Source organism: Arvicola amphibius, chromosome 12 (genome assembly GCF_903992535.2).
Source record: "Arvicola amphibius chromosome 12, mArvAmp1.2, whole genome shotgun sequence".
Taxonomy (NCBI): Eukaryota; Metazoa; Chordata; class Mammalia; order Rodentia; family Cricetidae; genus Arvicola; species Arvicola amphibius.
The window spans coordinates 9,745,663-9,771,551 of NC_052058.2; the positions used below are offsets into that span (position 1 = coordinate 9,745,663).

Consider the following 25,889-nt stretch of genomic DNA (forward strand, 5'->3'; position numbering starts at 1 on the left):
GTGAACACGAAACTGCCATGGCCAGTGAGACCTGATTCAGAGCATAGCTATGTGATCAGATAGGCACGCTGTTTACATCTGGTGCATGTGGAGGCCAGAGTCCAACACCAGGTGCTAGCCATTTATTATCTGAGACAGGGTCTTATGGACTCTGCTGGAGCTCACACTAACTGTCCTGACTGGTGAGCCTGGAAGCTGCAGGAGCCTCCTTCCCAGATGGGACTAGAACTCAGGTCTGCAAGCTTGTCCTACAAAAGCTTTACTCGTGGAACATTCTCCCCAGGCTCTGTGCTGTATTTCACCTGCAGCTTCCTGGGGGCATCTCCTGTCCCTAACAGGAGCATAACCTGCCTCTGCATCTCATTCCTTTCCCTCTATTAACACTGAAACCTTGCTCATTCTTCAAAGCATGACTCACAATTCTAAGCCTCTTAAAGGCTCTTCCTGGGAAACGGAACTGGAAATGAAGTGCTGAAATAAGGTATTCACTCGGTTGTCAGAGGACGGGGCAGGAGGACCACAACTTCAGGCCAGCCTGGGCTACAAGGTGAGGCAGTCTCAGCAGAGGCACATGCCACAAAGCCTGGTAACCTGGGCTCAGTCCCCACAATCCACATGGTAAAGAGAGCGGACCCCATCAAACTGGCCTGACTTCCATACATGTGCCCTGGAAGCACACACTGTCCCACCAGGAAAAAAAAAGGACTAAGAAGGCTCCAAATGAGGTACAAAAGGCCTCCCAGGCAAACAAGCAGATAGAAAGACAACTTGCATGAGAAAAGCAGAGGGCTGTGTCAAACTGAAGGAGACTGAACAGGTAAGGAGCCAGATTAGGTAATGTGTCTACATTTTGGCCTATAAATGATAAGAACTATAAAATGATATGGCGAGGACTATCTTAATAGACTACAATGAGAAAAAAAAACAGTCTTGAAAATGTGGAGGTTGTCATGGTGGTCACACACCTAAGAGTGGCACCGTTGATTAGACACTGTGAGGAAGCCAAGTATAGTGATTTGTATACCAATACCTAAGGAGGTGGCCAGGAAGAAAAGCAATGACAGACATAACAGGAGTCAGGTAACAACCCACCAGAAGATCCAGGTGCTGAGGTCAGAGTCAGAGTGCACACCGGACCTGCAGGTCCACGACCTCAGGGAGAGCCATCAGGGTGGGAAGCCTGGAAAGTGCAGGCAAAAGAGGGCAACTCCTTCTGAGATGAAGACCGGCTTTCTGAGACCATCAGGGAAAGTGTACCCCTTGCCTACCTGGCTTTCGATGACCACCCTTGTGTATATGATTCAACTATTGCAGGACGAACTGAATACATAAAATATAATTAGTTCATGATGTTTATTACCCAGGCTGTTTACAGAAAAGTATTTCCCACCATTAATTTAGGCATAAGAATAGCTGTTTATCTTATGTGATTTCTTTTTAGAACTTTTAAAAAATGAAAAAAACTGCATCTGAGAAGATATTAGTATCATTGGTTTAAAAAAAATTAGGATGGGTGAGAAGCTTCTGTTTCGTCCATCAGTAACTCCGACCAAACAAGGTGTAGAACTTGGCAGGTTTCTTGCCACAGACACACATGGCTCCAGGCTGCAGTTCACACAGAGGATTGAAAGGAATGCAGAGGCTTTTGGCTCCCATGGACGGAGCACCAGGTTCCACATCCTGATCCCTGGAATGAAAGAGATAGGAAGTCGGTTCACTCCTGCTGCACACTGCACCTTCTGAGTGCAGTCTATGGATGAGTTATATTTACCTGGCAGTTGTCTTTTTGATCCAGTCCTCACAGTCAATCTCCCCACAGAATGGAATCTGTGCAATCTAGTAGAAAAGAAAACACAGTCTGCCATTATAACTCCTAGAGAGGAGCACCTGAGTTCTCTTTTTACCTTTCAAGCAAAAAGGGTACGTGTCCCAGTCTTTCTGTGGCTATGGTACCTTTGTAAACACTGAGATCTTTGCTCAGAAGTAGACATGAGAACAGACAATGATTTTTACAGCATCCAAAATCCATACTCATAAAACCTGACACCAACCATCTTTGCTGTAACATACTAACGCCTGTATGAACTGTGCTGGAGACCCTAGACCCTCTTCAGGGCCTGACTGCTGCCTGTGTTACAGAGCTGGCTGTCAGGAGGATGGAAGGGGTATCTAAGAGTGAACTGACTGCAAGGTAACACAACAGTAACAGCTAACAGCCAGGCAGGCCTCACTCGACCTTACATGTCTAACATGTCAGGGGTAAGTGACTAACTTTAAACAGCAAATGCCTATAAAGGACAAAAATCATGTTTTATCAAGAAAATCACAATGAAACTTCAATCCCAGGGAACAACATGGTGTAAGGAGAGAACCAACCACCAAGCTGTTCTTTGACCTCTCCTTGTGTGCTGTGGCATGCACTCACTCATACACTAAATGTAGGAAAGAGAAGGGGTGGTTGTTTGAGGGCAGAGGTAGCAGCAGTGCTGCCCCCCGACTTTTCATGACTTAGCAGTAATCTACATTCTTAAATTCACCTATAAGGATCATGAGTTCCAACTCGTGATCTACATAGTAGTGTCTCAAAAACAAAACAAAAAAGGTCCTCTGCAAAGCTATCATGCACTGGGATCTAGTAAGCATGTTTCAGAAGGCTTCTTCCCTAAGAAGTAAAAGCAAATAAAAAGGAGGCAATTACAGAAACAGGAACTTCTTTAGATGGACCATAACTCCAAGAAAGGGCAAATGCTCATGACTACGTCTCTTATGTTCACTTGGTGAATGTACTCGTCTGATTTATAAAATTTACCAACTGCTTTTCTGATAAACTGCCTCAAAGACTACAGAAGTAATACATCTCTGTGTGTCCTGCAAGCGAGGAAGTGGATGGAGAGAAGGGGCAGAGACCAGTGACAGCACACACTCACAGTTTTAATACAGAAATTCTTTGTGCCATGAAAATGGAGACAAAAGACCCAAGATCTAAGCCAATTACTTCCCTGTATAAGAGCTGCAAACCCTTAACATTTGCAAACAAAGTGCAAAAAAAAAGTACATTTATAAAACTGTGTAATATATAAAATAATAATGTCTGTAGCACATGAAGAAATTTGTATTTGGACTCTTAAGTGAGTCTGTCAGAGCCTGGTGGCAAAGGGAGATAATTCTAGCTACTTAGGGGCTGAGGCAAGAGGATCCAAAGTTCAAAGATTCTAGCTTACCAGTGAGTTCAAGCCTAGCCTAGGTAACTTAGCGAGAGTCTGTCTCTACTGCAAAATAACAAGTAGCTCCAGTGCTAGGGCTCTTGCTCTGCACGCCTAAAGCCTGAGCTCCTACCCCAGCAACATCAATACAGCAAATCAGCTAAAATGAGAGGTAGGAAGGGTGGACTTGAAAATCAGCGAAGTGAACCAATTAGTCGTCCCACCCCTTTGTACCAATGAATAGAAGTAGGGAGGAAACAAGTGACATTTTACCTCCTGTGAGCTCGTCCACAGAGCTCCCTCTCACTGTGAGCTCGTCCACAGAGCTCCCTCTCTAAGGCTGTCTGACCGTCAGTCAGCATACCTAAGATGACCCCATGAAGCAAGAGGGGAGGAGGCACTGACTACTGACTGTAAAAGACACAACCTATTTATTGACTATGTGTTCGTTGGTCAATACCCCTGCTCCACTTTAAAATTTCAAATCCCTACAGTAATCTAATATTAGAATAAAATATATGACCCACTAACACCTTGTGAATCTTGGTTCTTCGAAATCAATGCATTAGCTAAAAGCTACTCTATTATATTAATGCTTATGCAATTTCTCTAATAAACTGTTCTACAAAAGTGACTAATCATTATAATAAGTAAATTATTTAAATTTTTAACTTAAAAATTAATGGAGTAAATTGAGTCTGGCAGCACAGGCCTTTCATCCCAGCTCCTCAGGAGACTGAAGCAGGAAGATTTCAAGTTCAAGAGCTGCCTGGGCTATAGAGTGAGTTTAAGGGTCAACCTAGGCATTTAAGAAGATCTTTCCTCAAAATGAAAAGAAGTGGGCCTAAGTTCATCTTCAATACGCATAGGAAGGAGCACACATGATAGAAGATGGCCACATAACCTCTAGTCTTCTGTTAAAAGCATGCAGCAGACAAGGGAACTACAGAACACAGAAAGGTAAAAGGCCAGAGAAGCAGAAAACCAAGCCAAATGCTGAAGAAGCAGGGATCTGAGAGCAGTGTTGAGCATCTATTTTACAGAGCCGTGAAGAGTCAGAGGGTGAATTCCTCTGCACCAGTAACAAGAGAAGTATCATTAGGCTACCAAAGATTGCTTGAAAAAAAACAAAACAAAAACAAAACAACTTTGTCTTTTATTCTCAAAAAGGAGTTTTTAAAAATCTGAGAAGGAAGTATACATTAAACAGTGGCAGAGAGATCTAACTTCTGGTATCTATCCAATTCTATGGGCTAATTCATTTAGACTCTGGCCCATGGTTTCTAATTTGTAATCTGGAGACACAGGACTAGTTGCGTATTTAACACGCATACCAAATACTAAAGTTCATAAGTGATTCACTCCAATAGCACAGAAAGCTGAATAATCCTTTTGTTTGACTGGCTCTAAAGGAGACTGAAACAAAGTCTCAGCTGAGGGAGTTTTAAAATCTGTTTACTGGGACGTGGCAGAAGCGCAGATCAGTGGTACAGCACGGCCTAGCACAGGCAGGACCCTGGGGTCAGTGCCTGGGCCTGCAGAAAACAAACAAAGCCAAGAAAACCTTTCTGGAGGCCCCTTACCTTCCCAGAATCTAGTGCCTTCTGAAAGTCCTCCAATGTGTTGGATACAACCATATGAGCTTTAAGGTCTTCAGTAGCCCTGCCAAAATAAATCAGAAAATACATAACTTTCCTTACAAATATGACAAGTTTCTTTTTTAATCCCCAAATAAACAAGATTTAATGAAATACTAAGTGAAAGTCAGAAGAACTCAATCTGAGTATTAATTCCCTTACCGGCAGTGGCCACGAATAAGTGGCCACCTTACTTGAGCATTACCTCAAGCCAACATGTGAGAAAATTGCCATGCACACAACAGGCGGCTGCTGCTTTTGTCATTGCTGCTGAACAGTTCTAACTCCCACTTGTACCACCTCAGAAAGTCTGTTAGTTTTCAAACCTTCTGGTCTACTTTTCCCCTCTACAAAAACGGGAAAATAATAATAATACTGTAGCAGGAGATATATAGAACTAACTGCCCAATAATGACACATGAAGGAATGAATGCATTGTAACAACACACACACACACACACACACACACACACACACACACACACACACACACACACCATCAAATCCTCCCACCCTACACTCCCATCCCCTTGGGTCTCACTACATAGCCCAGGTTGGACTGGAACATGATTCCCTCCGAATTCAGCTAGTATTACTAGGTGTGCCCCACCATGCCTGGCTCCACAGCCTCCTTTTTCAGACCCTCAGGCTTTAGTAATGCCATAGGCAATATTTTCATCTACATTCAAAATCACACATGGAGTAGAAGGAAAAAAAGGACAGTTCTTTTCTGAATCTCAAGGCTAGGACCTTGGGCATTCTTAGCAATTGCTAGCTGTCAGTCAAATTTGTTTCCTCTTTTCCCCTGTCACATTTTTTTGTATAGAGATAGGCAAGACTAAGTAGGAGAAGTCATGGGACTTTTCCCACCGTACATTTGAAGGCAGCAGGCACGGCTCTTGCACCCTCACCCACCAGCATTCCCTTGACTTGACTGTGATCTGGGGTGTCTATGTCACTAAGTTCTAGGGGATGGCAGAACCAATAAAATGAGTGGATCTAAGTTCTGGAAAACTACACCCACTGGACCTGCAGACCAGCTTCACACTGCTTTATATAAGAAAGGAGAAGCTGCTCTGTGTCTGACTCTGGTCTTCTCTTGGTTATAACAGTTTAGTTTACTTCACACAGAATTTCTTTCATCAAAGCTGACATTAAAGAGGCTGGGATGTAGCTCAGTGCAAGGAAAAGAGCCTGCCTAGTATGAATGAGGACACAGTTACCTCCCTCAGCACTGAAAGGGAAAGAAACACCAGCTACCCTTAATATTAAATCCAGTAAACTGACTAGGAGGATCCGCCCCCGGACAGGCCAAGGCTCCACAGAAGGGCCTGTCCCGTGGAAGGAGGGAAACCTCAGGAATACACATTTGTGATAGATCTATACTGCTATGTCCTCAGTTCAGTAAAATTAATCAATATATTAGTTTCTTCGTACTTGGTAATAAAAAAATCCAACTGTGAACAAGTATGCATTGCTATCTTTTTTAAAAAATGGGTTGTTATCCTAATTCAGCTTTTCCTTAGTAATAAGTCTATGTAGAATTGACTTATTCAAAGTAACTATATTTATAAGAATGTAATGCATACTGAAAATCGCACAAGATTAAAAACAAAACAAAAACATCACTAAGAATAAACTATTTAGAATGAAACTTGTATGTAAAAAATACATACAGAATTTGAGTATAAGTAAATGAAAAGTTGCTGAAATTTTCTGCTAAGCCAGGAGTGGTAGCATAGGAAGGCTGAGGTGGAGGATCAGAAATCCAAGGCCAGCCTCAAGTTTGAAGACAATCCAGGTTGCCGGAGACCCTATCTCCAAAAACAGAAGACAACTTGTTTTTGTAAAAATACCCATCTGGAGCTTAGAAGACAGCTCAGCAGCATGGTAAGCCCTTTCTAAGTGTGAGGACCTGGGTTCAGCCCCCACAACCTACAACAAAATCAGCTGCAGATGTGGTACATGCCATATTGTATCCCAGGACCCCTGGGACTTGCTACCCATCCAGTCTAGCCTACTTGTTAAGCTCCAAACCAGTGAAAAACCTTGGCTCAAAAAAATACAAGGTGGGGCCCGAGAGAAGGCCCAGAGGTAAAGAGCACTGGCTGCTCTTCCAGAGGTCCTGAGTTCAATACCCAGCAATCAGATGGAGGCTCACAACCATCTATGAGTTTTGCTGCCCTCTCCTGGCAAGCAGGAATAAATGCCATTACCGGGAAGCTTTTAACACTATAGCTGCTGGCTGCTCTCTCAGGCTTAGTCTCTCAGGGAAGGTGCTGGTAAAGCTTCCTGGATTCTACCAATGTGTGCCCAGCACTTAAGAATCAAAGACTTAATACAATAACCTGGATCTGAAGTTAACCCCATCTAGTTCAACAGATGGACCAGTTCACAGGGAACAGACACTCAGGAAACCTACAAGTCAAAACTACAAATGGAGTAAGACACTGAGTGGTCCTGGAGTTCAGGGAGAAAGGCTATGGCCAGTCGCAAGAACCCCAAATCCCTTGTTTATGTCTCAAACACTAGGTGGAAGCTGAAGAAAGGAGACACAAGTAAACCACAGAGCTACCTTGTGAAAAGGTTAAGCTGGATGTCTTCCAAAATCTCTTGAAGTTTAGCCTCAGCCTCTTTTTCGGCAATTGTCAACTTCTCTCCAGTATCTCGCCTGACAGCCACAAACTGAGAGCTCTTCATATCTCGTGGACCCACCTCAAGTCTGACTGGAACCCCCTATAAAACAAAACAGGCAGTTAAACCTGTGCATTGGAATCTCAAGCTGAATACAGACTATTTCGGGGCTTTAGCTACTATAAGTCATAAAACAGCCAAAGAGCAACGGTAACCAAACAAAAAAGGGGCAAGCAATACTCCTGACACGCTAGAGCACTTACTTCAGTACAGGAGGAAAGAGTCTACTGTTCATGTTGTCAGAACTAAGCCATCTCTTGACAGAAAAGCATCTGAACGGGCATTCCTATTTCCTCACAAATGGCATGTGGTACATGGAAGAATACACCCAAGGAACTGAGGGGGTTAGCACAGGGTACACCCCAGACTCATTCATGGTAAACGTGTGCTTTGGCTGGGATGCCTCGGTTCTGGAAGGAACTACACAGCATGCATGAGAATCACCGGCAGGGATGGATAAAGCACTGCCCGCCAGCCCTTGTCAGAGGCTCTTGTACTGGTGGTTAAGGATGGCTGAGAGTCATACTTGAAGGAGTATTACATGTTCAGACTTCTGGCTTTAGGACAAAGTTTGAGAGGCACCATGCTCTCAGGCTTCCATGAGAGACTTTAAGAATTGGCTATATCCAAGTTTAAGACTCCTGCATATTCCAGTCTCTGAGGAGACTAAAGCCCTTAGGTGAAGCACAATTACTAAAGGCTCAGAGACTGATATTTGGGTTCAACCTTTCGGCCACTGACTCTTACTTGACCTCAGTCCGAAAATGGTAATGCTGCCTCCAGGAATCTCAGAATGAGATGGAGACTGTGCGCTGTCTCCTCCCGTCTTATATTCCTCTCTAGGGCTGGGATTGAAGGCATGCACTGCCTGGTTTCTATGGCAACTAGTGTGGCTACTGGGATTAAGGGTGTGTGTTACCGCTGACTGGTCTATAAGGCTGACCAGTGGGGCTATTTTACTCTCTGATCATCAGGCAAGCTTTACTTATTAAAATACAAACGAAATGCCACTACACTTAAGGTCCAGGAAGACTTTGCAGTAAGATCTGGAACCCTCTCTGAAAAACAGCAGGCCTTACACATTAATGAAAGAGCCTTTAGAACAGTGGTCCTCAATCTCCGTAATGCTGCTATCCTTATACAGTTCCTCACCTTGTCGTCACCCCAACCCTAAATTTATTTCATTGCTACTTCATAACTGTATTTTTGCTACTAATATCTGATATGCAGGATACCTTATATGAACCCTATGAGAGAAGGGTTGCTCTACCCCCAAAAGAGGTCTCCGCCCACAGGTTGAGAACCACTGCTTTAAAACTAATTTAGGACTCTGACACTGTAAGCCAGGTGCTTCTATAAACTACATGGCTGCTGAGTAGTACTCAAGTCAAAAACAAACTTATGTGAACACCAGCAAGCCCATTTGACCTCATCAAACAGGCTCCCAGGGATAAAGAGTCCTAGAGATAAAGCCGTGTTTCTGGAGGAAGGACGTAGAATAGGAAGGTGGGGATCCAGAAGTAGACGGCATTTCAAATTCCTTTCAGTTAGGCTCACAGCAAGTTTCTCCTTTAGTGTTCTGTGCCCAGACACACATGAACTGGCTTAGAGAAGTAGCTGCTGGCATCCACCAGCTATCCCTAGGTGAACAAAAAAGACAGCAACTAAAGACAAATTACAGAGGACAAACTATCTGTCTTTAAGGTCTTCCCTGAAGGGAGGGAGCACATGAAAAAGAAAGTATGACACACAAAGAAGAAGCAGGGCCAGCAGCAGCGCTAATCCCCAGCGCAGGTTACCATTGGCACCGTTTTTAAAGTAAGATGATGAATGGTAGTGGCTTTGTAATTCAAGAGGGTTAATCCTGAATAACCCCAATACATCAAGCATCCATTCCTAAGTTCTCAGGTACCATTTCAGAACATGTCCCACACCACTCCTCCTAATTCCTAGGCTAACCTGATATTCTCTAACATAGCTTAAAAAAAAAAAAAAAAAAAAAAGGTAACCGCTAAAAGTTTGTGAAATGGAATAAAGGGCAGCATTACCTAATAATGAAGTTGTGTTGTAAATGAAATACACCAAAACATGAAACCAGAATTTAGACAGGCTTTGTATGTAGAGAGGTAGAAACAACAGCAAAGGGAAGTGTAACTGTGTGGACCAGAACTGCAGATGTGGAAGGAACCTGTGATGACTCCACCATCACCAAAACCTCTCTCTGCCAGGGACTAAACTCAGATACAAGCACTGCAATACACCCACCAATAAGCTTTATGTGTTATATAAGCAAGCACTTCAAGATCATCTTTATTCACTTATATAAGAAAAACTGGCTTCCACAACCTTTTGAGAGACAAGGCCCAGTGCTGGGAATCAAAGGCAGGGCCAAGAACATGCTAAGTGTTCTCCACCAAGCTGCTCACTCCCTGAATGACCACAGAAATAAATTTAACAAGCACATACTCTAGAAACCCCTTTTACACAGAATGACCTACACTGGTGCTCAGAACTTACAACTATAAATATGGGAAGGTAACAAAAAACCTTAAGTTTGCAGAAATCTAGATCTTCCCGGTGCAGGACCCCTGCATACCTTCAGCTCCCAGTGATTGAACTTCCAGCCTGGAGAGTAGTTGTCTCGTAGATCAACTCGGACTCGGATGTTAGCGCCAAGTAGCCGCCTTCGATACTCATGGCATTTTGCCATCAGTGCCTCTCTGTCTTCTTCAGACAGGGCATTTGTGATTCCACACGGAATCACTACCACCTAGAGTCCAGCCAAAAACACATCACATACACATAAGGACATCTACAATAATGAACCATACGAAAGTTCAAAGACGCCAATGACACAATCTTCTAAATATACATAATTTTACTACAATTAAAAACATGGTGGTGGAAAGATGGCTCAGTGGTTGAGAACACTTGCTGCTCTTGCAAAAGATGCCAATGGCACAATCTTTTAAATATACATAATTTTACTACATGTAAAAACATGGGGGGAGGCTGGAGAGATGGCTCAGAGGTTAAGAGCATTGCCTGCTCTTCCAAAGGTCCTAGGCCGGGCGGTGGTGGCGCACACCTTTAATCCCAGCACTCGGGAGGCAGAGGCAGGCGGATCTCTGAGTTCGAGGCCAGCCTGGTCTACAAGAGGACAGGCTCTAGAAACTACAGGGAAACTCTGTCTCGAAAAACCAAAAAAAAAAAAAAAAACCAAAAAAAAAACCAAAAAACAAAACAAAACAAAAAACCCAAAGGTCCTGAGTTCAATTCCCAGCAACCACATAGTGGCTCACAACCATCTGTAATGAAGTCTGGTGCCCTCTTCTGGCCTGCAGGCATACACACAGACAGAATATTGTATACCTAACAAACAAACAAACAAATAAATAAATAAATTTTTTTTTTTAAAAAAAAAAAAAACATGGTGCTGGAGAGATGGCTCAGTGGTTGAGAACACTGGCTGCTCTTGCAGAGGACCCAGATTCAGTTCCCAGGACCCACCTGGTGGCTCACAACCATCTGTAAGTAACTCCAGGGAGTCCAACTCCTTTTCTGACCTTTGAGTGCTCCAACCCACATGTGATGCACAGACATACACACACACACACACACACACATACACACACACACACACACACACACATCAATCTTTAAATGAACAAAACAAACAATCCACAACATACAGCACCCTAAACATTTTAAAGCACACTACTGACAAAATTTCCTAAAGTCTGCTGTGGGGCCACTATGTTAAAAATAACACCAACAAAAACCCTTAAATATTTAGGATCATCCAACATCAAAAGGCTTTAAAAAATCAAACTATTCACAATAACTTCTTGAAAAGCTACATTTTACATTATTTTAAAAGCACTTTTTCTACAAAGAATCTCATCTGGTGTTACAGTGATGTGAACGCTGGGCTGCACATGAACTCCACACTTGTAACACACCTGCTGAAGCACACGGTACAAGACAGTACCCCATTCCTTATCTGTTCGCTTTCCGAGTCTGTGACCTACCAGACCCTTTTATTTCCCCGGGTGCAGCAGTGTCCTTCTGATCTGTCCTTTAGGGTGGCCACTTTCTGTCCCTATGTTTGTCTGTGACCAACTGCTGAGGTCACACTACCCAGCATTTCCGCATCTCCAGAGGCATCTAAGGATCCCTGGAGTCTCCTCCCTCTCCTCTGAATCACCTTGGGGAAGACCACAGCTCTTTATCTCTGTCACTGTCCACTACGACTCCAAACTTCCACTTTCCTCTGAAGACAGGGTCTTCCATCTCTCCTAATACTTCTTGGGAAAAGTCAGCAAAACTGACCTAGGAATTTGGGAGCCATGCGGTAATGGCCTGTGCCTTTAACCTCAGCACTCAGGAGGCAGAGGCAGGCAGATCCCTGAGTTCGAGGACAGACTGATATACAGAGTTAGTTCCAGGACAGCCAAGGCTACACAGAGAAACCCTGTCTGGAACCCCACCCTCCCCAAAAAAGAGTTTTGGTGTTTACATCTGAATGGAGAGAACAAGCAAGGATGTGTTGTCCTGTAGCTTGCTGGTGTCTCTGCCTGTCTCTCTCTAAGATAGACTCTCACTACAGAGCCCTGACTGGCCTATTCACTCTCTAAACTCCATGAATAGACCATGTTGGCATGGAACTCAAAGACATTTGCCTGCTCCTACCTCCAATGTTCTAGAATTAATGAGTATGTCACCATGTCCAGCATTTGGTTTAATGGGGGGGGGGGCAAATCTTATTTAAAAAAAAGACAATTGGGTGACTTACAGTTCAGAGATTTAGTGCATTATCATCATGGTAGGAAAAAAGACAGTATGCAGTATGCATGGTACTAGAGCTGAGAGTCCTTACATCTTGATCCAAAGGCAACAGGGAGTGAACTGAGACACTGGGTGTGGTTTGAGCACATATAAGACCGCAAAGTCCTCCTCCACAGTGACACACTTCCTTCAACACACCTCCTAATAGTGCCACTCCTTTTGTGGACCATTTTCTTTCAAACCACCAGAGACCCCCTCCTGGAGCTGGCATTAGAGGAGGCTGTAAACTGCCACAAGCAGTCACTGAGAAAGCACCTGGGTCCTCTGCCACCTTACCCACCAAGCCACCTCTCCAGCTCCAGGCCTTTCAGCCATGACCATAGACAGCCAGTGTGACCTGCTTCCCAGTCTTGCTTGGAGGTTTGGTTTACAGACATTTCCTTCTCGGGGCTCCAGCATGAACTGGTTTATCGCTTACACAATCCACATCTGTTCTACAATAACTAAATCCATCTGTGTGATTTCTAACCTGTCTACAACATGTGCTAGTCAGTTAAATATCATTCATCAACACAAAGAACAATTCATTTAACCTACTATATTTTATTTAAACAATGCTAAATAATTTCAAAAATTATTTCTAAAGAAAATTTTAGGGCTAGAAAAATGGCTCCACAGTTAAGAGCGTCCACATGGTACCCTCTTCTAACCTTGGGAGGAACTAAGAGTTCACATGGTCCACAGAGGCATAGGCAGACAAAACATTCATAAAATAAAATTAGTAAACCTAAGAAAAAAATTTAAGTTTTCAGCAAAGTAATTTTTAAAATTCTTGAGACAATAAATAATACATATGTACACATATTTACACACAGTAATAGTCTAGGCTATATTTTCTAATGTTTCTATATCATCTACCCTTTCAAAGTTCCTTTGTAAACATAGACTATAATCGTATAAAAGACATGATAAAGAGAACATTTCCCTTACCTGAACAGAGGCTACACGGGGTGGCAACACTAAGCCCATATTGTCTCCATGAACCATGACCATCACACCAATAGTCCGAGTTGTCAGGCCCCAGGAGCACTGGAATGCAAACTGCTTCTCTCCTGGTGTCTTTGGGTCTTCAAAAACTATTTCACACATTTTAGAAAAATTCTGGCCTAAATGGTGTGATGTTGCTCCCTAAAATAAGGAGAGAAACATGAGCTTTAGTTTTAAACTATTATTCCTTTGAAAATAATGACAAGATCACATACTTTAGAATACCACCACACACACTGTTTCATCTCCTTTTAATGCTTAAAATTCAAGTATGATTGACATGACAAGGACTGGCTAAAAAAAGTTAGCAGTTCTGCTCTGGGTGGTCCCTTCCAACAAAAACAAAAAACAAAACAACACACACACATACAAAACCTCTGAATGCAAGGTTTTACCTGGAACTCATGCCTGGCAATTCAGGATGAAACCCCAACTTCACTGATTCCCCATCATGGAGACACAGAACAGGCCTAGAAATCACATGATGCCCTCCTCCCCTGTTCTCTTCCTTCCCCCTCCCGGCCTCCCAGTCTTTTGGGAAGGGTCTCATATAGCCCACATGGACCTAGAACTCACTATGGAGCTGACGGTAGCCTCGAATACCTGATTCTCTTGTCTCCACTTTCAGAGGTGTGCACCATAACACCCGGTTTGGAGTACTGACAATCAATATATCAATAAAAATTGGTGATCAATGACTCCGTGCCTGCTAAACAAGCGCTGTACGGCTTTCACAGTGATTTTTTATTCACTTTTTAAATCAACATAATGAGGCAATGTAAACACATTTTGTAATGTCTGAATCCGGTTAAACTTACCTCAAGAATCCATCATTTTCCAGTAAAAACTTTCAAAATCTTGAGTGTTTAAAAATGCATAGCACAAAGCCGGGCGGTGGTGGCGCACGCCTTTAATCCCAGCACTCGGGAGGCAGAGGCAGGCGGATCTCTGAGTTCGAGGCCAGCCTGGTCTACAAGAGCTAGTTCCAGGACAGGCTCTAGAAACTACAGAGAAACCCTGTCTCGAAAAACAAAAACAAAAAACAAAAAAAAAAAAACAAAACAAAAAAAAATGCATAGCACATTACTATTGATGGTTACTCTCCTAGACAGTAACAGGCCAGATTTTTCTCTCCCCCAAGGAGTGTCTCACTGTGTAGCTCACATTAGCCACAGACTCCTTAGAGTGTTGTGACTATAGCTGTCTGCCACCATCCTTATCCGCAGTATAGCATTCAGCTCCTAAAATTTAGTGCCTACTGACCAACTCATATGCTCCCTAACCTGTAAGTAACCACCATTCTAGTCGCAGGTTATAAACAATCACATACCTCATTTATTTCACTTAACACAAATATCTTCAATTTCATCTATGGTACTGCAAATGATAGAATGCATTCCTTTTATGGTTACTATCCCACTGTGGATATAGGCATTGTTTTTTAACAGGTGATGTCACCACTGTCTGGCTATAATGCTGTATTGAACAGAGTGTAGATGTGCCTTCAGTAAGCTCTTTGCATCCGTCTGGATCTACCTCTAGGAAAGGCACCACTAGATGGCACACTAGTGACTTTTTTAAAACCTCGATACTGCTTTCTATACTGGCTACCCAAATACTACTAAAGTAGCAGACACTGCTGGAGCTGCTGCAGGCTGTGCTCACAGCTCCATCTATCCACAGCACTCCATACCTGGATAGCACGCCCGCTGGCAGAGATGAAGGCTTCTAATGTGGTCGTATAGTCTCCTCCTGCAAACTTCTCCTTTTCAGTCTTTCTTCCTCTCACCACAGGGATTGCCAAGAGTTCCTCATACACTCGAGCATATAACTCAAGGATCTGCAAGACCTATAACAACATTGACGGCATGCTTACTCACTATAGGCTTCTCAGTCTGCATTATCTCAAAGTGTTTGTGAAAGGGTACTCAACAACAACAAAATCATGGAAAGGCTAAAGAAGTCAATGTGAGATTTAAGGAAGATGGACAACAAGAAAGCAGTATGAGGCTGAGGAACATTTAAGTGAATATAAATTTGGAATGTAGGAGAAAAATGCTTGAGAGATATACAGTAATCAGAGTGAAACCTTAAAAAATGATTAATTTTAATCATATGACTAGTTTTTCTATAAATTATAATCTATTGTACAAAATTTTAAATAGCAAATTTACTAGTAAAATTTTAATAAGCAAGTTTTTAAAATTGGTTTACTCTTGGATTAACTTTCTATTTTCAAACAGGTATTACATAGTAGAGGACTGCTCCTACCTCGTCAGCTGCCTCCTCGAAGGTGGCAAAGGCGCTGTGCCCCTCCTGCCACAGGAACTCCCGAGTGCGGAGGAAAGGCTGTGGATGCTTGAATTCCCAGCGCTGCAGGGACAAAGCCAGTCAGTATAGGGGAAAAAAAACCAACTAGTTTTTATTAGCAACTTTACATGATTAATAAATAATCAAAACAAATTTTGTGGTCCAAAACCTTTTGAAAACTGTTTCACGCTCAAAGGAAAGAAAGCATGCTCTAAAAGCGATGGACACATGAAAACGGAGACGGACTCACAGCACGGGCACATGGGCACACGGGCACCTACCACCACATTGCACCACTGGTTGAGCCTGACGGGCAGGTCTCTGTGGGACTGCACCCATTTTGCATATGCAGGATACATTACTGAAAGTCAAGAAAATACAGACACTTATGACTTGATTTCTTCCTTAAGACTGACAAGAGTTAAATTCGCAATGTAACAATATGGATTAAAGTGTGCTTGCCCCAATATCCGTGATGATTCACAAAATGACACTGTTATCTAGTTAATAAAGCACAACCCTGAAGACAGACAAATCTACCTAACACGATCATACTTTGTGTGTTTCACCTATCTGCATGTAAGTGTTGTTTCCATATTCTATCCAGTACATTCTGTGTTCTATGTAAAATTATCTTCATTCTTTATCTTATTTAATACTCTCCTTTGGCTCACAGAGCTCAGTATCAAATTTAAAGGTGCTAATGTTATTAATGAAATCACCTATGTATCAGAATCAGAATTTGTTAGATTCACAGATTACCCATCCAACGAAGAACACTCTTGCCAGGAACTATGACTTGTCTTGTCTACAACATACCATCAGTAAAACAAAACTACTAATGTACTATGAGAAAAAATAAAAACAAACAAAAACGACTAAAGTCATAATGTCAAAAGTGCAAATACCAAAACACACAAGAAGTATTAGATAATGAGCACACTAACTCTGAAGATAGGTAATCATTGTAGGATGCCACCAAGTCCAAAGTCTCAGACCCGGGTGGCACGTCCATTCACTAAGTATAATTCCAGGAAAACCATTCCATCATCTGATGGCTGCCTCTGCCTTCCCATGGCAGGAGAATAACACACCATGCCCACATGAAAGCATTCTGAAAACTCTAGGTGAAGATGAGCATGGGTGTACTTGGGAATCATCTCTCTGTAAGTTCAGGTTAGCCTAATCTAAATACCAGGTTCCAGGTCAGCTAGAGCTGGATGTGAGACTCAGTCTCAAAAACAAACAAAAAACTCTACAGAAATATAAATCTAATGTAGATAATAAATATTAACAAAATGAATAACAGCCATCATTTGCAATTTTATAATCAATCCCAAGAATAATCCAAAACAATTCCCTCTGAAAAGTTGGAACACTGGACAAAAATAGATGCTGTTTAAAAAAAGACAGCAGCCATTGTCCAGTAACTTGCCAAACGACAGCCGCAAAGGGAAGGGGAGAGGAACCCACTGTGTGCTCTCAGGGTTTTAGGAAAGACGGCACTGTCCCTTCAGCCACACGCATGCGAAGCTAGAGTCCACTCCCTATAAATTCATGGCTCATTGTATAAAAACAAATAAAGGACCTAAAACATAAAGTGTTTTTCTTTAAAAAGAAGATGGACAGAGAGACTTACATCCTGCTGATAAAGAACTCTGTAATGAAATGGCTTAACACAAAATCTATGTAACGTAAACTTTCATCTGCCTTCATCTTTCAGTGAGTTCTGCTTTGCCAGGAAGGAACTTAGTAGAAGAAACACTGAGACGCAGCTGCAGCCCCTACAGCTCCGTAGCTTCCCCAGGGCCCACGCCCGCTCTCACCTGTTTCACTGGTAGGCCGGATGGCAATCGGCTCTGCCAACTCTGTCTTACCAGACCTCGTAACCCAAGCAACCTAGGATGATAAAAACGATGTAGACATAGTTTTAATGGCACTTTCAAAGAGCATAAGTATATATCAAATGCTTGCTGCTGTTACTAGAAGGGAAGGGACAAGTCAGTCAGAGGACGTGACTAACTACTAAACATGCCATGAGGATGGAAGAAATAGGACATCATAAAGAAAAGTAATTGTCCCAAATTTTTCTTAGTTGGTTGTTAAACTCTACTGAGATATAATTTCGAGTTTGTAAGAGAAAACTGCAAAAAGGAAAAGCTCATCTTTTTCAGTGTACCTCAGGGGCAAAGTCTTCGATATGATTCTTCTCTTTCTCTAGCGCAGCCTGAGACACAAATATGGGGAAGTAGCAGTTCTCCACACCCAACTTCTTGATCTCAGCATCAAAGAAGTCCTTAATGTATTCCCAAATGGAGTACGACCAGGGACGGAGAATATAGCAGCCGCTCACATCGTAGTATTCAATCATCTCTGACTTTGTGATGACCTTTGAAAGAGAAAAGCCTGCAAACTGAACCAGTATTCTAACACAAAGGCAAGAAAGGCAAGAGCGTGGTAATCAAAGCTCCTGTCTGTAGATGCAGCAGACTGTTCCTTTGTGTTTTTCAAAACAGGGTTTCTCTGTGTAGCCCAGGCTGTACTGAACTCTGTAGACTAGGCTGACCTTGAACTCAGAGACCTGCCTGTCCCTGCCCCCCAAATGCTGGAATCACAGGCGTGTGCCATCATGCCTGGCTTGGAAACACCCTCCTTAATGTGGAGAAAAAAATGGACTTTCCTACATGCAAAGACAACACTTTACAGACTCTAAAGTCTGCAGACTTACCACTGAGCTACACCCTTAGCCTTCTTTTATTTTTACGTTTTATTTTGAGACAGCTTCACTATGTAGGCCAGCTAACCTGGAACTTAAACTCTTTTGTCTTCATCTTCCAAGTGGGTCGGTGTCCCACTAGACCTGACATGATATTATTATAGTGGGCATCATGGGAGATGGCAAGGGAGTAGGTAAAATGTCTGCCTTCCACTTATGAAGACTGATCCCCAGACCCCTAAAATATCAGGTGTAGTGCTGAGATGTGCACTTGGAGCAGAGACAAGAGGGTCTCTAGGGTGCACTGGCCAGCCAGCCTACCCTAACTGGTGAGTCCAGGCCAAAGAGCGACCTTGTCTCAAAGGAGGTAGCTTTTCTGAGGGTAACACCCACATGCCTTTATGCACATACACATAGAAAGACACATGCTCGAACACACACACAGGGGGGATGAGGGACGTCACACTGTAGTTACCTTTCTCCCTAGACTTTAGAGTCTGGACATAAAGCTAACCTTGAGAAATGTTCACATAAAAGCCCACTGAGAGCATACTCACTTGGGAGTACCATTCGGCAAGATTTTCTTCTTTTTTTGCTTCAAGACCCAATCTGCAGACATGCAAAAGGAAACATGAATCCTTCATTCAGCAAATGCTTTTAGGCTGTCTCGGTCTGTTTTCTATACTGGAGAACAGGTCATCTAGAGAACAGAAGCTTACTTGGCTCCTAGTGCTGGAAGCTCAAACAGCTGGTGCTAGCCATCAGTCCTGTGGGTGGAGAAGGCCCTCTAGAGGCATAATTGTGCTGGGCACGACACAGCAGGACACTAGGAAGCTGTGCGATGACTCTTCCTTTGTCTTACTTAGTAACACCATCACTGGACCCCATTTTCTTGGCCTCGGCTTATCTTAATCACTACTGCAAAGGCTCCCCCTTTACATACCATTATCTCCACCAGCTGGAGGACTAAGTTCCAGCATGTGTGCTGTGGGATACAGTCAAACCACAGCAGGTGGAACTCAAAGAATATAAGCTCAAAAAGGGAGTTCTTAATTTTCAGTCATTTTTATATTTATTTACTTTTCTATTCCTTTCCACAATAATGTTTTTAATCTAGAAAGTAATTCAATATTTGTTTTATAACACAGGGAAAGTTTCACTATTCAGCCCCTGCTTGGCTAGAATAACCTGCTATACAGATCGGAATGGCCCAAGCTTGTACAGTTTTCTTGCTTCTGCCTGTGAAGTACTGAGATCATGAGTGTGCGCCATCACGACCTCCCAGCATTAAAAGAGCCTTGCAAGGGTTGGTCAGATGTTGTACATGAAAACTGCCAAGGCCAAACGTGTTTAAAACTATAATTTTTAAAGAATTGATTTATTTATTATAAAATCCTTTTTCAATTAAAATACATTTGGCAAAGATAAAGTCTACTCACATATAATCTCTCCTAAAGAGCATTTGACCAGCTCAACATAGGTGATAATAACAACTAAAAAGATCAGTGTCTCATCAAAGATAAAACGTAGAAAGTAATAAATATCTACTTATAGATAAATGAATATTCACACATAAGTGTACACACACCTATATTTCATACTAAATAGAAGATGTAGAGATAGAAGTTTGTAAAAGTAAACATTTAAATTAAACAAACGCAAGAAAACCCAATTAATCCAATGCTTGAACTTGGCAGTTAGTAGAATACGTGCCTAGAAGTGAAGGACCCTTTTGTTTGGCCCTCGATTTCCCACCAACCCCTCAGCCTCTCTTCCAGGCAATCCTTCTTTCCTCAATCTCACCCGTTAGTTGGGCATGGGGTGTGCACACCTATAACTTCAACAGGAAGGCTGAAGTGGAAAAAGTGCTCAAGGCAAGCCTGAGCTACACAGGAAGACAAGGTCCCCACCCCTAACAGTGACAAAAGGTCTGCCTATTAACTGTGTTCCATAGGAAGCACATGCTTCCAGCTTGCAAGCAAGGCTTTGTGGGCTTCGCTCTCATTTCTCCATGTGAAACTGAGGGCTACACACAGGGGCAGTCAGAAGGCGAGAAGAGAGGTTTCTAGCCTCTTGACCACTATCGTGACTGCTGAGTCAATACATAAATCAGGAGCTGCTGCAGTATTCCCTAAGAAGATAGTACCTGAACGTGAGAGGCAGTTAAATTTGACATTCAGCTAAAGAGATCTAAAAATCAAACTACCTCAGTAACAGCATTTTCTTCTAGGAAGCCATGACAGGAAGCCCATCACCATATTTTTAGTCTATACTTTTGGAAGGAGAGTCATGTTGTTCAAATAGACAGAAAAACACTGAAAAGGACAGATAATCTACTGCTTCGTCTTTAAACCTGCTGCTTTACATTTAAGCTACCAACTTCAAAATCCCACTGGGAATAAAATTCTTATTTACTTCTAATGAAAAACTTTCATTTGGTGGAAAAAGCCCCACAAAGCAATGTCTCCACTAGTTTAGCACCTTTACCTAGTACAGCTGCGATCACACCTGCTCCAGACTGCAGAGCTCTCTTCACTCTGCGCTGTTTGTCTAGACTCCACAGGCAGCCCACAGGCTCAACTATTTAAATGTTTGGTTCTCAGTTGGTGAACTGTTTGGGAAGGATTAGGGGGGTGTAACCTTGTTGGAAGGGGTGTGTCCCTGGGGTTGGGCTCTGAGAAAAGCCCACGCCAGGCCCAGTCTCCTCATTCTGCTCTCTGATCAGATGTGAGCTCCTATCTCCTGCTCAACATCATGCCTGCCTGACTGCCTGCTACCATGCTCCCTACAGGTGGGCATAGACTCTAACTTTTCCTTCTGTAAGCTGCCCGTCATGGTGTCTCTTCACAGCAACAGAACAGTAAGACAGAAACTTGATCTGAGACAGTGGTGACCAGCTCATCTCCCTGAAAACCAGACAGGTGGAAAGCACATGGAGTGAGCAGATGGTGCGCTTCCTATTGTTACCTTAAATAGTAGCTATCTGCTGGTATTAGAGTATGAGCATTCTATCCCGATGATAATAAACCAAAATCTGCTTATCTAAAAACAAACTCTCTTGAGAACTGAATTCACACGGAAACAGTTAATACCTGGTCTGTTTCTTAGGGCCCTGTCCTTCTCCTGCTCCACTCGATGACAGCCCATTGCCCTGGCTTTTGGAAGATTCTTTCCCTTGGCCATCATTTTGTTTCTGAGGCTTATTCTGCTTTTCAGATTTATTTTCTTTTTCTTTCTTCTTCTTATCTCTGTCTTCAGACCCAGCAGCAGATACAGGCTTATACTCAACTCCTGTCAGCGACTTGTACTGTGCCTTCAGCTGAAGGAGTTCTTGTACAGCTGAATCTACTTGATCCTTTAATGTAACAAAGAGGGACAAAGGAGTACAACACGCATTGAAAATTACTGTCTTGGCATACGTTAACAAATACCACACCCACATTTACAAGGCTTACAAACAATTAATTAAGGGCAAGAGATGCAGACACAAAATGCTAAAATATACTAAGAAAATAAACAAAAGAACATAAAGGGACAAGACCAGCCTAGAGGACAGAAATAGACATAGCACTGTCTTAACAGCAGCCACTAGCTACACATGGTATGGAAATTCAGTAAAACACAGGACCACACAAAGAAAACCCCACACTGACCTTAGAGGCCTTTTCAGCTTTCAGTTTCCGAACTACTTCTCCCTGACAAGCCACTCTGTCAAACAGCCCTTTGGCTTCTGGCGTCTCTGGACCGGCAGGCTCAGCACCGCTGACAGCACTTGACTGTGACTTCTGGGACATTGGGGGCTGACCAGGCACATACTCCTTCCCAGTCTTTTCCTTATACTCAGCTTTCAGGGACAGCAAGCATTCCACAGCCTCATTTATTTTAGCCTGAAAATAAAGAGGAGGGGAAGTATTTCACAACATCTATGACTATTGCAATGCCATTTCAAAGCCTTTGATCATTATCCAAGTGTACTTAGCCATTCTGGCCAGAGATTCAAGTACTCAAAGACCAAAATTATTTGAAAAACAAAAATTGCATCATAATACGTACTCCCACAAAAAAAAAGTGGGCAAGCAAAGAAAAAAACCTGGACTAATAATTTCTTTCTAAAAGCCTTTCAAAGACTCAGTTGAGCAAGATATACTTTCTATATTAAAAGATGCATGCAGCAAAACACTGCTCTAATCTGAAAATGTACAGATGCCTCATAATTGTTTCCTAAACTGGACAACTATTTACATTAGGTACTGCAAATAATGCAGCTAGGATTCTAAGCACACAAATACACAGAAGGAAATGAACAGAAAGTATGGAAATACCACACAACTTTTATACAAGGGGTTTGGGCACCCTTCGGTTTAGTTATCTGATTGCATTCTGAAACCAGTCTCCACAGACCACTTTCAAAAACTAAAAAGAAATGAAAAAAGTATGTTGATGTCTTAAGTTACATAAATAGCTGTATATTTCAGTATCTGATAATTCAACCAAAACAGAAAGGATGACGGTTGTATGACATTTTGTTTGTGTTCTGAGAAATAAAGCTTGCCTGGAGATCAGAGAGTAGAGCTACCCACTAGTTAACCATAGAGGCCAGGCAGTAGTGGCACACACCTTTAATCCAACACTTGGAAGGAAGCAGGAAGATTAGGAGTTCAAGGCACGAGATTGAACCAGTCTAAAAGAGAAACTGAGTTGGAAAATGGTGGCTCACACCTTTGATCAATCCCAGCATTGAGTGGTGGAGACAGGAATATAAGGCAGAGAGAGACAGGATCTCGCCCATTCAGTTTGAGGATTCATAGAGGCAGATAGGCCCCATTCAGTCTGAAGACGCATAAAGGTTAAGAAGTCTCTGGTGGCTGCTGTTCTGCTTCTCTGATCTTTCGCCCTGGCTATCTGACGACAGGTTTTTATTGTTCAGACTAATTAGAATCACGCTTCAGATGATACCTTCAGCGAGGAGACACTTGACACTCTACCACAGAAGACAGCAGCATAGGGAAAAGACTCAAGCTGGACGCCTGACCTCAAAAGACAATCACAAATTAGCATCTGACTGAGAACCCAAAGAGAGAGTGCCTCACAGCCACCCACACCTCTGCACAGGGGAACGGAGTCAGTGCATTGCGACAGGAACGAGGGAGCACCACTCAAGACTGGATCACAGCCATGCGGGAGCAGCACGAGAGCAACCAGCACTAGAGCAACTGTAAGGAACCTGGCTCACGAGCTGGCAATTCACATCTTCTCGGGCTACTGTGCTTTCCTCCCTATACCCTCTACAGTCTGTCATTCCAGGAACAAAGAGGGAGTAAACGAAAGGTGTGCAAATCTAGATGTGTTGTGGACAATCATAATCCCAGACGAGTGGGGCTGAGGCAGAAGGATCCTGAGTTCAAGGTCAGTCTGGGCTACAAAGTGTGACTCAGGAAAAGGGGGGTAGGGGTGAACAAAGAGAAGATTAGGGAATTCCAACCTGACTCTTGTTGCTATTACTTTAGAACTAAGAGTTATTTCCCAATAGAAGTTCTTTCTTAAAGTCACAGTTAAAGAAGATGGAAAGAGAATGAGAATCCAGGGAGAGGGACAGAAGGAAGGGCAAAAGAAAGAAAGGTGGGGGTACCGTCAGCTAAAAGAAAAGAATGAAACCATGAGAAGGAAAATAAAGGGACATCCTTGTAAATACGTGTACAAAATACTTTTTGAAATGTTCGTGACCCAATTTTGTCCAAAAGGAGAACTGACTCCCATAGCTGTCCCTGACTTCCACATACGCCCTATACACATACACACACACACACACACACACACACGCACGCACGCACGCACGCACGCACGCAGTCAGGCACATGCGTAAAATAAAGTTAAACATTCACTTGAGTTTGTAGTCAAATGGTACAGTTTCATAATGAAAAATTCCTTGTTTGACAACATAAATTTGATATATTATAGAAGAGAAAATTAAGGTAAACAACCCATTACATTATTGAATAAGATATTTTATTCTAACAAGATTACATGTATAATACATACTCCCAAAATAAGAACAAAACTCTACCAATCACTATGCAAATTTCCCTGATGACTTAGCACCTATAAGTTTCTCGAGGGAAACTAGAATTAACAAAAAAATTCCTCATTTCAATATCTATTTACTCTATGCCAGATGTCATGCTAAGCACTTTGTAAGGACTATCTTACTTAATTCTCAAAATGCTCATCCTCATCTACATTTTACAGAATAAGCACCCAGTCCAAAGTTACTCGGTAAGAGGGTGACAGAAATCGTGGTATCTCGTGATCCCGACTACAGTCTTCATGGCGTCACATGCATGGGGCAGTGACCTGAGTGTGCATGAGGGGCTCGCTAGCCAGACAGTCCAGCCCAAACAGTGAGCTCCAGCTTCAGCAGATCCCTGCCTGAAATAATGAGGCAGACACAGACAGAGGAAGCTTCTATCAACATCTGGCAAGCACATACCTTCACACACATGCACACCATACATGAACACATATATTGCATATTACTTGAGCGTGTCTCTGGCAATACATATGTACAACTAAAGGATGAGGAAAGTAATCTTTTAAATTTTTTCTGGATTAAAAAGAATTTGCTAAGTGAAACTGTATGAAGTACTTACTTCTTGGAACAATATACTAAGTATCCAGAGCTAATAGTGTTAAGTTCTTTTTGTTGTTGTTTTCTTGGGGGAGGGGGCTTTATTTTATTTTTTTTTTTTTTTCGAGACAGGGTTTCTCTGAAGCTTTGGAGCCTGTCCTGGAACTAGCTTTTATAGACTGGGCTGGCCTTGAACTCAGAGATCTGTCCAGTACTGGGATTAAAGGTGTATGCCACTACTGCCCAGCTAAATTCTTAATGGACAAAGATTATTTTGAGTTTATGAAATACGAATTACACACATAAAATTTTACATAGTTATCAATGTGGATTAATAATGTTATAAACAATCCACACAAAATTTCTCTAATTTTTTTTGAGGTATGCAAAAGTAATCCTAAAATTGTAATTCAAGATTGGGAAGTGAAGAAAATGAAGAAAAATAGAGGTGCTCATCTGGTTTCATTTAGAATGCAAACACACGAAGAGCAATTTCTGCAGCAGCCACTAGATGGAAGCATTTCAACATGGAGAATGGTGGGAACATCAAAAAGAAAAATCTAGTTCCCTTAGCTAATTAGATGCTAAGAGAACTTTTCAAATTAGCTAGGACACACCAAATTTTTGCTCTAAAAAAAATCATTTCTCTCCTTAGCACATGTAAGCAAGCAATACTTACACATGTCAGTAATAACTCCCCAAAGCAGAGGCTTGCACTTGCTGGGTAGGAAGGAATGAAATTAGAACCAGTGATGTTTCCAGCTGAAGGGGTGGGCATGCTGAAGCTTGTGGCCCATGTTTAGAAGATACTAAGACTAACAAACTAAAAGGTCACAGGATTGTTAAAAATAGTAATTAGAAATCTACTT

The 25,889-nt window shown here is 42.3% G+C and overlaps 1 protein-coding gene across 1 annotated transcript in view; it reads right to left on the minus strand.

Annotated features, from left to right (window-relative positions):
* Positions 1–1,334: 1,334 nt before the first annotated feature.
* The window catches only part of Eprs1 (glutamyl-prolyl-tRNA synthetase 1), a 66,131-nt gene continuing 41,576 nt past the window's right edge, over positions 1,335–25,889 (minus strand). Inside the window, exons 19-32 of the mRNA XM_038348854.1 lie at positions 22,049–22,282; positions 21,488–21,750; positions 18,953–19,004; positions 17,859–18,068; positions 17,506–17,578; positions 15,961–16,040; positions 15,641–15,742; positions 15,063–15,218; positions 13,313–13,510; positions 10,131–10,304; positions 7,416–7,576; positions 4,787–4,865; positions 1,772–1,836; positions 1,335–1,687 (exon numbers count right to left, since the gene is read on the minus strand). Of these exons, the coding sequence (XP_038204782.1) occupies positions 1,537–1,687; positions 1,772–1,836; positions 4,787–4,865; positions 7,416–7,576; positions 10,131–10,304; positions 13,313–13,510; positions 15,063–15,218; positions 15,641–15,742; positions 15,961–16,040; positions 17,506–17,578; positions 17,859–18,068; positions 18,953–19,004; positions 21,488–21,750; positions 22,049–22,282 (1,998 nt within the window). The 3' untranslated portion in view covers positions 1,335–1,536. The remainder of the gene's footprint in view (positions 1,688–1,771; positions 1,837–4,786; positions 4,866–7,415; positions 7,577–10,130; positions 10,305–13,312; positions 13,511–15,062; positions 15,219–15,640; positions 15,743–15,960; positions 16,041–17,505; positions 17,579–17,858; positions 18,069–18,952; positions 19,005–21,487; positions 21,751–22,048; positions 22,283–25,889) is intronic.